At 51.4% G+C, this 11881-nt stretch overlaps 1 protein-coding gene across 2 annotated transcripts; it reads left to right on the top strand.

Moving 5' to 3' along the window:
* Nucleotides 1-400: 400 nt before the first annotated feature.
* ARL10 (ADP ribosylation factor like GTPase 10) lies at nucleotides 401-10290 on the top strand. Of its 2 annotated transcripts, XR_006219811.1 has the most exons (5): nucleotides 401-710; nucleotides 1390-1591; nucleotides 4372-4547; nucleotides 6238-6586; nucleotides 7051-10290. XR_006219811.1 is itself a non-coding variant. In XM_042991852.1 (4 exons), exons 1-4 carry the CDS (start codon nucleotides 528-530, stop codon nucleotides 6409-6411), a joined length of 735 nt encoding a protein of 244 aa, XP_042847786.1. In that variant the 5' UTR covers nucleotides 401-527; the 3' UTR covers nucleotides 6412-7013. The 2 variants fall into 2 exon arrangements, 1 of the variants encoding a protein (XP_042847786.1); XM_042991852.1 differs by lacking the exon at nucleotides 7051-10290 and having other exon boundaries at nucleotides 6238-7013.
* The last annotated feature ends 1591 nt before the right edge of the window (nucleotides 10291-11881 follow it).

Here is an 11881-nt window from a genome sequence, read left to right as displayed (position 1 = left end):
CAGGCTGCAGTCCCGTCTCTGACACTCCATAACCTGATACCCCGTAGCCTTGTGACTTGTCTTAATTTGTTCCCCGAGGTCTTGAGGGATGCCCAGAAAACACCTTTTGGGTTTGAGTGCAGTCTCTACCAATGCACTACAATGCGACCTGGGGCCTCGGTTTTTCCTTCTAGGAAGCCCTGCTTTACAGAGTAACCGAGAACAGCGGTCAACTGAACAATAGGCATATAGTAAGTGCTCGGGAAATGCCAATATCACCGTCTCCCATTACGCACAGGTACAGCCTCTCGCTCCACACCGCACCTTGCAGGGGGGGCGGGAGGTCCCGGCGCTCTGGTCGGCTAGCCCACTCCCGCTGCCCCGGCGCGGGCCGCCTGTCGCTGACAGCAGTGGTGCATTGTGGACCTTGTAGTGCGGGGCTGGGGTTGGGTGGGTGGGCGCGGCCGCGGCAGTCGCAGCGGGGCCATCTTCCGCGGGCCGGCTGGTTCGGCCTGTGCAGCCCGCACCCGCGCCCTTCGCCCGGTCCGATGGCTCCGCGGCCGCTGAGCCCCTTGGTGCTGGCGCTGGGCGGCGCCGCGGCCGTGCTGGGCTCAGTACTCTTCATCCTCTGGAAGGCCTACTTCGGGCGCGGACGGGAGCGGCGCTGGGACCGGAACGAGGCCTGGTGGGGCGCGGAGCCTCCCCGCCTCCCTGAGTGGGACGAGTGGGACGTGAGTGCCGGGCCGGGGTCTGTATCTCCGCACGTGCAGCTGAGGGGTGTGACGCGGCCCCGCGAGGCCGGAAGCGCCTGGGTCCGGGACTTGGCGCCACAGCCCGCTAGCCCCTCGCGAAAGGGCGCGCGGCGGGCAGCCAGGCAGTCGTGAGTCCCGGAACCGGGAGATGGGTGGGCATTTCAGGGAGTGTTTGGCACCGCCCTGTGCTGCCGCGGGACCCGGGCTTCCTCGTGGGCGCCAGAGCTCCGTGGGCGCGGCCCCAGAGTGATGTCGGGCCCGCGCCCTGTCCAGCCCGCGCTCGCCGGGCGCCTGCGCAGTACGCACAGCCCGCGGCCTGGGGCATGCTGGGAGAGGCCTCCGCCCCCTTCCCGGCCACTGGCCGAATTGAGAGTTTTTCCCTGTCCGTGGTACCTACGATCCTGGGTCGCGGGGATTGCCAGTCTGAGGAGTCTGAGACTTCGCGAGAAGGAATTTCACCGAGGTCACTCAGGAAAAGCCAGGAGAATAGGGTTTGGGATTCAGGACTCCAAAGGCAGCGCTGGTCTCACTGCACCAGACCATGCCTGCCTGCCCGTTGACGGGTGGGGAGCGGGATGGACGCTTTGGTGTCTTCGGTCTTCTTTTAGGGAGGGTCCGGAGGGAGGGTGCCGGCCGCAACCTGACCTGTGCTCCACAGCCTGAAGACGAGGAGGACGAAGAGCCGGCGCTGGAGGAGTTGGAGCAGCGTGAGGTGCTGGTGCTGGGGCTGGATGGCTCAGGGAAGAGCACGTTCCTGCGCGTGCTGTCTGGGAAGCCACCGCTGGAAGGCCACATCCCCACCTGGGGCTTCAATTCTGTACGGCTGCCCACCAAGGACTTCGAGGTGGACCTGCTAGAGAGTGAGCAGACCCCCCCCCACCGCCCCCACCCCCTACACCATCTCCCCATCACCTCAGCTGGACCCAAGCGGGGGATCTTTGCCTGGGGGTAGCTCCAGCATGCATATCTAAGCAGGACACGTCCCTGTATGACATTCTTCCCCTGCCTCTCTGGGGCACAAATATAGTCCAAGCTCTGTCTTCTGAAGCAATGGGCCGTTCATGATCAGGCAACTCCAGCTTGGTCACTGCCTGTCCCTCACCCCTACTGAAGCTCACATGCCTAACACTGAGATATCAAAAGCTAACGTTTCCTGTATGCCAAGCACTTGACAGGCATTATTATGTAATGAAATCCTCCCAACAATTCCAACAAACTGGAAACAGTCATTATCCTTGTTACATGCATGAGGAAAGGGAGGCTCAACAAGTTAAATAATTTATCCTGGCTCACCCAGCTTGCCAGTCTGCTAATGCAGACTCTGACTCTAAGCTCTGGATGTTAAGTACCATGCTACATTGCTTGTTTCTGAAGGATGCTTGCTATTTTCTTCTGCCCTTTGCACTGTTCCCTCAGTCTGGAAAGCCCTTCTTCCCTTGATAAACTGCTACACCTTCAAGATTTAGGTCAAATATGATATCCTGTGAAGCCATCTCTGACTCCCAGGCTAGGTTAAGGGCTCTTCCTCTGAGCTAGCTTTTGCCACATACCAGGCTGTGTCCGTAACTAAGCATCTGGGACACAGATGGGTCTGATCCAGTCTGGCCCCTAGGGCCCAGCCTCAAGCAGATACCTGGGAGAGCTTGTTGAGTGAGTGATCAGAGGGGGTCTGGGCAGTGCCTATCCTCAGTGTTAGGCTTCTTGGGATCCCAGGAGAGGGTTGGCAGAGGGGTATTGAGAGGACAGCAGTACTTAGCCGCGTGTGTCTAGCTACAGACTTGGAGGGGAGGGACAAATGGACTTCTTGCCAGCCACAGGACTCAGGCCATAAAGATTGGGTAGGTTTAGTTAAGCGTTAATGTAGTGAGATCAGACTCTGAGGGCCTACCTGTTGGCCTGAATGGGCCCAGTTCTTCTGGTCTCAGGCACTTGCTTGCTGGCCTGTCCTGGCTATATCTTTCCTCCCTGATTGTGGCAAACATTGATATCCACCTGGAATTTGGTTCTTTAAACAAGATTTTCCCCATCCCTGGAAGAAGGGGTTTGGTGTTTTCATGTTACCCAAGAGTCTGACTGGTTACAATCCAGGTTTGATAGGGTCACTCCTGGATTCAAATTCAGATCTCCCATCCAAGTCCTAGAGTTTTCCCTTCCCACAACACTCACATGGCTGTGGTCTCCAATGCCTGGCCTGGAGCCCAGCCAAGGATGGGCCCTTCGTGGATCTTTGATGACTCTTTCCGTCCCCCCCCCCCACTTCGTATACCTCTTTTATTAGCTAGTTCTTTCAGCTTTATTTTCCAGTAGATTCTGCATCTGTCCACTTTCCCCCACTTCCACCACTGCCTGTTTGATCCAAGCCACCATCATCCCAGTACTATAATAGCCCCTGTGCTGGTCTTTCTGCTTCCACTTCTGTCCCCAATGTCAGCCAGCAGTATCTTTCAGACACCCATGTCACGCTTGCTTAAAACCCTTAAGGGGATCCCCAGCAGCCTCACTGTAGCCTTACAGCCCCTGTGTGTTCAAGCCCTGGCCAACCTTGATAGTTGTGGCTTCTTCCTCCCTCCCTCAGCCATCCTGGCCGCCTTCTGTTTCTCAAACACAGTGTGCTTGCTCTTCCTTCTGCTTGTAATGCTTTTCTCTGCCTCTTCCCTTAGCTAGCTCCTTTTCATTAGTCCAGACTCAGCTCATATGCTGCTTCCTCGGGGAGACCTTCCCAGATGACCCAATCCAAAGCCACCCTCAGCCATTTTCACTTTTTCTGTTTGATTTCCTTCCTTTCTGAAATGTGCTTATGTGTTACTGCTGTGTCCGTCTTGGTTACAGAGGGAGCTCCTTGAGAGCAGGGCCCTGTCTGCCTTGCTCACCTCTGTATCCCCAGCACCCAGATCAGTGCTTGGCACCTAGTAAGCACTCAGTAAATACTTGTTGAGTGCCTGCTATGTGCCAGGCATTGTGCTGAGGGCTTTGGGGGGGATCCAGATGTAAACAGCTCTAACTCTCAAAGAGCATAGAGTCCACAAGTATCAGAAATATATTCAGCAACACTAGGATGTGGTGTGACTAATGGGGACTGTGCAGAGGGACAGAGAGGAACAAGAAGGCAACCCAGGGTACTGTGTGGGCAGCCATGTGGTGGTAGGACTGAGTGTGGTGTTTGCAAGGAAAGAAAATGGGGTGACCAGACTGAACAAGAGACACTGAAGGGAGAATGGCTGTGCATAGGCTGGGCAGGGAGTCCTGGCTTCTGACCACACCATTACTGGCCAGGGAGGAAGCTAGGAATTGGCAGGAAGCAGCCCAGGAAAAAGAACTAGAGAGTACTATTTAATGAGGACCTTGTATGCCAGTCCTGTGAAAGGTGCATTGCGTGTGGTACCTTGGGTTTTGCCACAACCTATTAGTAGGTAAGTTCAGTGAGGAGGAGAATGCTGCTGCTTGAAGGCAGTGACTTGCCCAGGGAGCCCTAGCTGTCAGAGCCTGAGCTAACCAGGACTGATTGGCTCCAGAACAGGTTGTCTTTTCCTTGCCCCTGGCTGATGGAGCCTTGGGAAGCCAGAAGAGGGGTGGTCTTGAGGCTGTACGTACAGAGCTGGGGCCTGGGGAGGCTCTGAGCTGGCCCCTGGCCTCTCCTCAGTCGGTGGCAGTCAGAACCTACGCTTCTACTGGAAGGAGTTTGTGAATGAAGTAGACGTGCTGGTGTTCCTGGTGGACTCGGCTGACCGGCTGCGGCTGCCTTGGGCCCGGCAGGAACTGCACAAGCTGCTGGACAAGGACCCTGACCTGCCTGTCGTCGTGGTGGCCAACAAGCAGGTGAGAGCCATGGGAGGCTGGCTTAGGCCAGTTGGGTTTGATCCACTGATCCCTGGGCAGGGGCAGGGAGCACAGGAGAAAGATTCAGGCCCAAGTCCATGACCCGGAGCACTTGGCTGAGATTCTGTCCCGTGCTTTTCATCCTGTGCTTTTTCCTCATCCCTGACCCTTGTCCTCTATCTGCCTTCCTCTTTGTCTCCCTGCCACCCACCATCCTGGAGAAATGAGAAAAATAATGATTACGCATCCACTACATGTCAATCAGGTATGGTTTTGAAGAGCATTTCATATTATGCTTCTAATTGACCCTACTAGGAATGGGATACTATTCCCATTTTACAAATTGGGAATCTGAAGCTTGAGGTTTTGTAATCTCCCCAAGGCTGTACACCTTGAAAATAGTGGAACTGGGATGTCTAAATCCAAAACTTGTGCCTTTTCTGCATTGCCACTCCTTGTGACTTCCAGCTCTAGATCTGAGAGGTAAAGCTGGGAAGTAGTAAGTTGAGCCGATTGAAATGACAATATTATGAGTGCACCTACAGTGTGCCAGGCTAACCACCTGACAATCATGACCTCACTTAAATCCTGCAAAATCCTATGGTTGACCTTGTTATTATCCCTCAATGCCCAGAGTTACAGCTGGTATGTGGCAAAGGCAGGACTTGAACTCAGATCTTCCTCAAAGATCCTTCTTAACCACACTTTACCTCTCCTGGGCCTTTGGCCAGACCTAAGCTGCCCTTCTCAGTACATACCAAGTTAAGCTTTGCCACGGTACAGAGTTCTGTCATTTTTCCTGTGGCCTGGCCCATGTCCCTGAGAACTGTGGCACATGTTCCCAACCTGTCTTGAAGAGAAGCTGTACGTCTTTGATCCCAGTTTCCCTTGCCTGTCAGGAAATACTTGACAATCATTTATAAATATGCCCATATGTCCTGGTTTTCCTGAGATGGTCCCCATTTATGCCTGTTGTTCTGGTATAATTATTAATAGTGCCCACTTTGAGTCTCAGAAGTACCCTGGTTTGGATGATGAATTATGTCATCATTCTATTCATAATTTATGGCAATATAGAACCTACAGGAGACAACACCTAAGGTCCCATGAATTCTCCAAGAATTATTTTAATGTGGGGCCAGGGCTGAAATTAAAATGTACCCTCACCAGCTGTGCTCTGCAGTGGCTTCTTTTTTCCTCAGCCAGTGTCTAGGAGTCTGGGGCAGATAAGGCCCTTGTCTGGAAATGACCCTAGTATAAGATCTCCCCACTACTGAGTTTAGGAAACTGAGCTAGGATTCCTGTAAGGGGTATAGCCTTGGTTATCAGCCCAACCTGGGTTTGAAACCTGGCTTGCCACTGTGTCCTTAGCTAAATACCTTCACTTCCCTGAGTCCATTTCCTCAGCAGTTCAGTGCAGACTGTAAGAATCAAATAAGTCTAAGCGCCTCTTACAATGCCTGGCTTAAAGGAAGTGCCATCTCTTACCACAGTGGCTGGTGATGGTATGAAAAGAGGTTGGTACCAAGGAAAGACGGAAAAGAGTTTAGACAAAGGGGCCCAGAGGCCACTTCTGGGAACTTAGGCCCCAGTGTTCCCCGGGTAGCCAAACAGTTCTTTCTGTGGATGACAGCATGGGTGCTGGGAAACTGTCAGCCCTGTTCCAACTAGCTTCTCCATCTCCTCCCAGGACCTGAGTGAGGCCATGAGCATGGTGGAGCTGCAGCAGGAGCTGGGCCTGCAGGCTGTCGATAGCCAGCGGGAGGTGTTCCTCTTGGCAGCCAGCATCGCCCCTGCAGGACCTGGCTTTGAAGACCCCGGCACCGTGCATATCTGGAGACTGCTCTTGGAGCTTCTCTCCTAGGCTGGCCCCCGCCTGCTCACGCACCCAACCCTGGAGACCCCCGTTCTGCCACTCCTGTTTCTCTATTGCCAGCCTGGGCCTGAGGCGGGAGCTGTGTGGCAACTCTTCCCTTCTCTCCTCCCACGCTCCAGAACAGGGCCTGAGCAAGGCCAAGAACCACACAGAGGCCTTCCCGGTGAGGTGGCCGTGAGGCTGAAGTGGGGAGGCAGGTGGGGCAGACAGTGGAAGAGCATAGTGTCTGGCTCACTCCAGGCTGGAAGTGGATCCAATTTTCACCAGTGAAGGCCTGCACCCTCCTTCTCTGATGTGTGAAGCAAGGTGCTCAGTGGGCTCAGTTCTCACCACTGCAGCTTGTGGTGACTGAGAACCAGTATAGTGTCAGAAGTACTCCCAGTCTGAACCATTCCCTCCTGGAGACTTCAGGCCCCTCTCATGCAGGCAGGTTCTGGGCAGTACACAGTGAGCTGTGGCTCCAAGGCCTACAATATCCTGCAGCCCCAGTTCTGCCCAGCTGGGTCATGGCCTTGTGCTATCTCTGCCTCTCTGGCCCTGGGGCCATCATTTTTAAAGAGAGGTGATTTCCATGGTTGTTTTTTTTTTTTTTTTTTTTTTTTTCTGACTTGGAAATACATTTTCCAGCCATGAAGGTAAGAAGTGCTGGAATGAACCTGGAGATCCTAGCAAGCTTTCTGAAACCTCCTGCTTCTGCAAGCCAAGGCCTGCCTGCCAGACTACAGGATAAAGCGGTATTCACCCCCAGTCAAAAAAACTAAAGGCTTTTTGCCCCCTAATCTGGACACACAAGCTGCTGCTTTTGCACTAACTGTGCCAATGCCCATGTTTACAGAAGTCTGGGGGAGGAACCCATGTCCCTGGGGAGACAACTGTCAACTGGAGCTGGGTGTTGGCCTCAGAACTGCGTTTTAATTATTTATTTATTTATAAAAGGAACAGGCCAAAGTTTTAGGTTCTGTTTCTAGGTGCTGTTATCAGAACCCCAGATGACTGTCATGGAAAACTTGTGTCTTTGAGGAAAATAGCTGGAATTGTGAGGCAATGTGATAACCTCCACACGTCAGTGGAGACAAAGCTCTAGCTTCCCCCTATCATTTACAGCTGTATTCAGTATCATACTTCACATTAATCCACATGAACTTAAACTCCACCACCTGGCCTGATAAGTCAAAAGGACACACCTCCTTCTGTGTAGATGGTGACTCTAGGAGAGGAAATTTGAATCATGTAAATCCAGGCAAAAAGAAACGGGAATTAGCAGATCAGCCAATAGGGGGACTTTGGGTACCTCACTCAGCCTTTCTGGACCTGCTGATTCCTCAGCTAAACCAAAGTTGGACAGAATTTCTGGGTTTTCTCCAGTGCACACTCCAGGATTCTCCTGTTTCCGGTGACCAGCCAGTTTGTCTGTATATTGACACTTCTCTTTAGTGCAGGCAAAAGAATGAGCCTTTTGTCTGTCAGGGGCCACTGAGTAATCAGTAGCCACAAATGGACTTTTTTTTTTAGAGGTCATATCCAACTCCGTTTGCTTTTTAATTGAGAATACAGATTATGTGCCTTCATTTCATTTGACATTTACTCAGTGTGCTTCAGTTCCATGCTGTGGCCTATGTGAGAAAAGGCACAGGGAGGGAGGGTGGGGAGGGAACCCCCCAAATCCAGAAGTGTGATTATTGGAACAGTGGCCTACCATGCTCTTGGGCTGTAGGTATATCAACAGAATCGCTGTTATTTGAAATCCTGATTAATGTTCGCAAAAGAGATTTGTTTGCTTTTACTTAAAATATTTAAGGAATGACTTGGCTTTTAAAGAGTAGCCTTTGAAACTTTGTCGACAAATTTTCCTTTTGACATTGAAAGATTATAAAACTACTTCTCTGTTCTTTGAACTCCTGGTTCTCCAGTGCTTGACATTTACCTTTGGAACCAGCAGTGTTGTAGGGGATCCTTTTCTAATTAAGATCTGCCTTTGGTCTAATGAGTATCATTATGTAATACAATTTTCAAAGTCTCCAGTGAGGGCAGTGAACTTGAATAAAGAGTTTTAACTAACTATATCCACTTGAGCAACTTTTGAAGACCACTCCCAGAACGGACAGGTCCCAGTGGTACACCAGAAGAGACACCACCGGGGGGCGCTGAAGGTCCAGAGTACCACCCCTCTGATACTTGTGTAGAATATAGATGTTCTCTTGGCCTTTGAGTGTGCCTCATCACATTTGTGGCTGACAGCTGTGCTCTGGTAGGGTCGTTGGCCTATCCTCCAGGCAGAGTGCCAACGGTGCTTATCTGCTCTGGTTTCTGCCAGGATTAGACCAGATGAAGTAGAGGAGTGGGGCTCTCTTACGAACAGCTACGTGCCTGGCCTGTGGTGCTCTTACCCAGTTGCTCCCGAATGTGACTTTCTGATTCACAAGCCCAGATCACCTGCTCCTGGGACCCAGCCATTATCTGGAGTTCATCTCAAAGTTTTCTGAGCTAGCCTGGGTGACACTGCCCCCACCCCACTCCACCCCACTGCCCCAACACTACAGCTCCCAACCTACCTGAGCGTGGGTTAGGGGTCAAATGTCAGCAGCTCCCCTAACAAAGGCAGCTGGAAGGTAGGAAGGCTCTGGATCTGCGAGAACAGATGGGCACTCCACATCAAAGGGAAGCCTCTGCTTCTGCTTGCCTGTTGAACCTGTGCCTCATCATTCACCCTGGCCCTAAGGACTTCTGTTCTTAAGAATTACTTAATGCAATGTGGCTTCTGGTTTTCCGTTCTCTGACCTGCTGCCAACCCTCAGGAGAGGCCAACTTGGCTGAAAGCTTGGTCATGTGGATGGTCTGAGCAAAATTAGGTTCCTGAGACTACTGAGACCACCACCTTGGACTGGCTGCCTATCCCAAGAAGCCTCCTCTGGTACCTCTTGGTGCCCAGATGTGGGTTGTAAGCTTGCACTGACACTGGCATCCAGCTGTAAGGACGGGGTGAGATGGTGAAATCAGTCCATCACAGCCCTCCCAGTCCTCCAGAGAGGTGCTGATGAGAATCTGAGGACTCTTCCCCATCTTCCTGAATGAAACACTAGATTCTCCAAAAGATGTTTCCACTTGACTTTAGAAAACATTTGTTCTTATGCTAGCTTAGTAGCAATTGCCAGCACTTTGAACTAGCTGCTGAAACTCACCTGTGGTATTCATCCTCGAGCGCCTGCCCACACCTCAGACCTGGGAATAGTCTTTGTCTTGTTTGTTGGCTCACACATCCCCGAAGTCCTTTCTAGTAGTTATGAAAAGAACCTCCACCTTTTCCTCATCTGTTGCCTCTGCGAGGTGGGCCCATGAGGTACATGGGGAGAATTCCCACCAAAGATCTGGAAGTAAAGAGGCCTTGCTGTCCCAGCCCAAGCCCTATGAACCCAGACCTGCAGGGTTGCCAAGGACAATCTGCATTAAAGACCACCGGCAGCAGTTTGAGCCACACAATAAATGCCAAAAACTCAGTTGTGGTTTCATTTGAATTCTGACTTTGAGGAATACATGCTGGGTGCTTACAGCTCCAGTGAGGGGCAGCTATGGAGGGTGGTCCCAGAATACTACCTGTGACACAATCACTGGTCAACAGCAAGTCCCGGTCCTCTGACCCTTCAACCCACAGCTCAGTATCTTTTGGGAGGTATCTAAGCCTGGTTGACATTCCTTGGGAGTTCTAGCTGATGGGCTGGAGCCGGGGTGTGGAAACAGGAGCAAAGGATGTCTAACTGCCTCCATTCCAGAGATCAGAATGGAGCATTCCCCTAGCACCTGCCTTGGGCTGGGCTCTGGATTCCCAGGTAAGGTGTCCACACTCCAGCCCAGTCTGGAGGCAGAAGTCAAGCAGGTTAAAAGGCATTTATGACTGATCTTTATTGCTACAGGAAGTCTGGGGCGTAGGGACAATAGGACACTTACACAGCCTGGGGGTGGGGCACAGTGGTAGGAAAGGCTTCCTAAAATTGGCACCTGAATTGGGTAAAGAAACAAGGGGACAGCCATCAAAGGTCTGAATATGGAATGCTGTGGAGGGCATTATGAAGCCAAACAACAAAAGTCCTCATGAGCTCTGCTGCAGACTAGATTCCAAAGGCTGTGTGAACACAGCTTACAACGGCCAGTCACTGCTGGGGTCTAAACTGGCTGGGTCCCCGAGGAGGGGATTCTGGGAACTTCTTCAGTTTCCAGGCTGCCTTCAAAGGGAAGGATAGCAAGTGAAAGCCCAGGCTTAGCTGTCAGAATTGACTTCAAACTTCACACTGACCTCTCAAGCCTCAGTTTCCTTACCTGTAAAAGGATAAAGCCACACACCTTACAGGGTTTTACATGAAGTGATTTATATAAAAATACCAAGTCCTTTTTAAGAGCAGTAAGAAGAACCAGATTTTAGGGGCACTTCTAGGAGAAACATTAGGAATAAGAGGGTTTTAAAATTATAATAGCTGAAGATAGGGGCACCTGGGTGGCTCAGTTGGTTGAGCATCTGACTTCAGCTCAGGTCATGATCTTGTAGTTCGTGAGTTCAAGCCTCACATCAGCCTTGCTGCTTTCAGCTCATAGCCCACTTCAGATCTTCTGGCCCCTGCTGAAGAACAAGAAGCCCGAGGCACCATGAGAATGTCCTGAAGGAAAAGGATGGAGCAGCAAGGAACTGAAAGCCGCCGGGACTGCACGTTCTCTCCAGAAGGACATCATACCGGCACCAGGCCAGGGAGAAGAATGTTTTATCTGGCACCAGACGTACTCATGACCCAGTATGGAATACACTGCAGGTGCACGGCCTGTCAAGATGCCAAATACTATGTTGTACGTGCTTGCTGTCATCAGACAAATTGCAAAAATAAGAGGCTTGAGCCAGGGGACTGGTGCTTCGGCTCCTGGAGAGTCTTAGACCCCTGCTTCGTAATTCTCTCGTCACTGCACCTTTAGGCCCCGTCTCTCTACAGCTGGCACCCAAACAGGGACCTGAGGGAGGAAGTGTGCAGCACTGCTGAAGAAGTGCCAAGGGAACCAAAGGGAAATTTGGAGCCAGGAAGCTCATCCTTTGGGATTTCTGCAGGTAAGTATGGGGAATGCCACCTCATCTAGTTAGGACTCATATATTCAGCTCTTGCAGACTTTATTAAAGAGCTCAGTGGTAAAAGTGAAACGTTCCACATTTGAAGATTTGTCTTATTTAGTAAAGAAACATTGTTATTGGTTTACGCCCTCTGGCAAAAAAATGCTTTGAATCAGAAACAATGGAATTTGGCTTTACATGCTTTGCCCCTCACTCATCAACAAGGGGAAGCCATCCCTTTCTCCATATGGTCTTTGTGTAATTTAACTTTCCTGGCTTTACAACCCTTGCAGTCAGAATTGGGAGGAGGGGGCACTGGTCCTCACAACCTTTCACTGGCTGAATGTGATCATGAGCTTGTAGATAACGAGGAAC

Source organism: Panthera tigris, chromosome A1, assembly GCF_018350195.1.
Source record: "Panthera tigris isolate Pti1 chromosome A1, P.tigris_Pti1_mat1.1, whole genome shotgun sequence".
Classification (NCBI taxonomy): Eukaryota; Metazoa; Chordata; class Mammalia; order Carnivora; family Felidae; genus Panthera; species Panthera tigris.
This window is presented reverse-complemented; position numbering and strand designations above follow the sequence as displayed.

What these genes read in the sequence shown, in the direction of transcription:
- ARL10 (XM_042991852.1), top strand. Translation starts at nt 528, where the DNA reads ATGGCTCCGCGGCCGCTGAGCCCCTTGGTGCTGGCGCTGGGCGGCGCC. An exon ending in CTGAGTGGGACGAGTGGGAC is followed by an intron (nt 711 to 1,389) that starts GTGAGTGCCGGG and finishes TGTGCTCCACAG; the next exon opens with CCTGAAGACGAGGAGGACGA. An exon ending in CGAGGTGGACCTGCTAGAGA is followed by an intron (nt 1,592 to 4,371) that starts GTGAGCAGACCC and finishes GCCTCTCCTCAG; the next exon opens with TCGGTGGCAGTCAGAACCTA.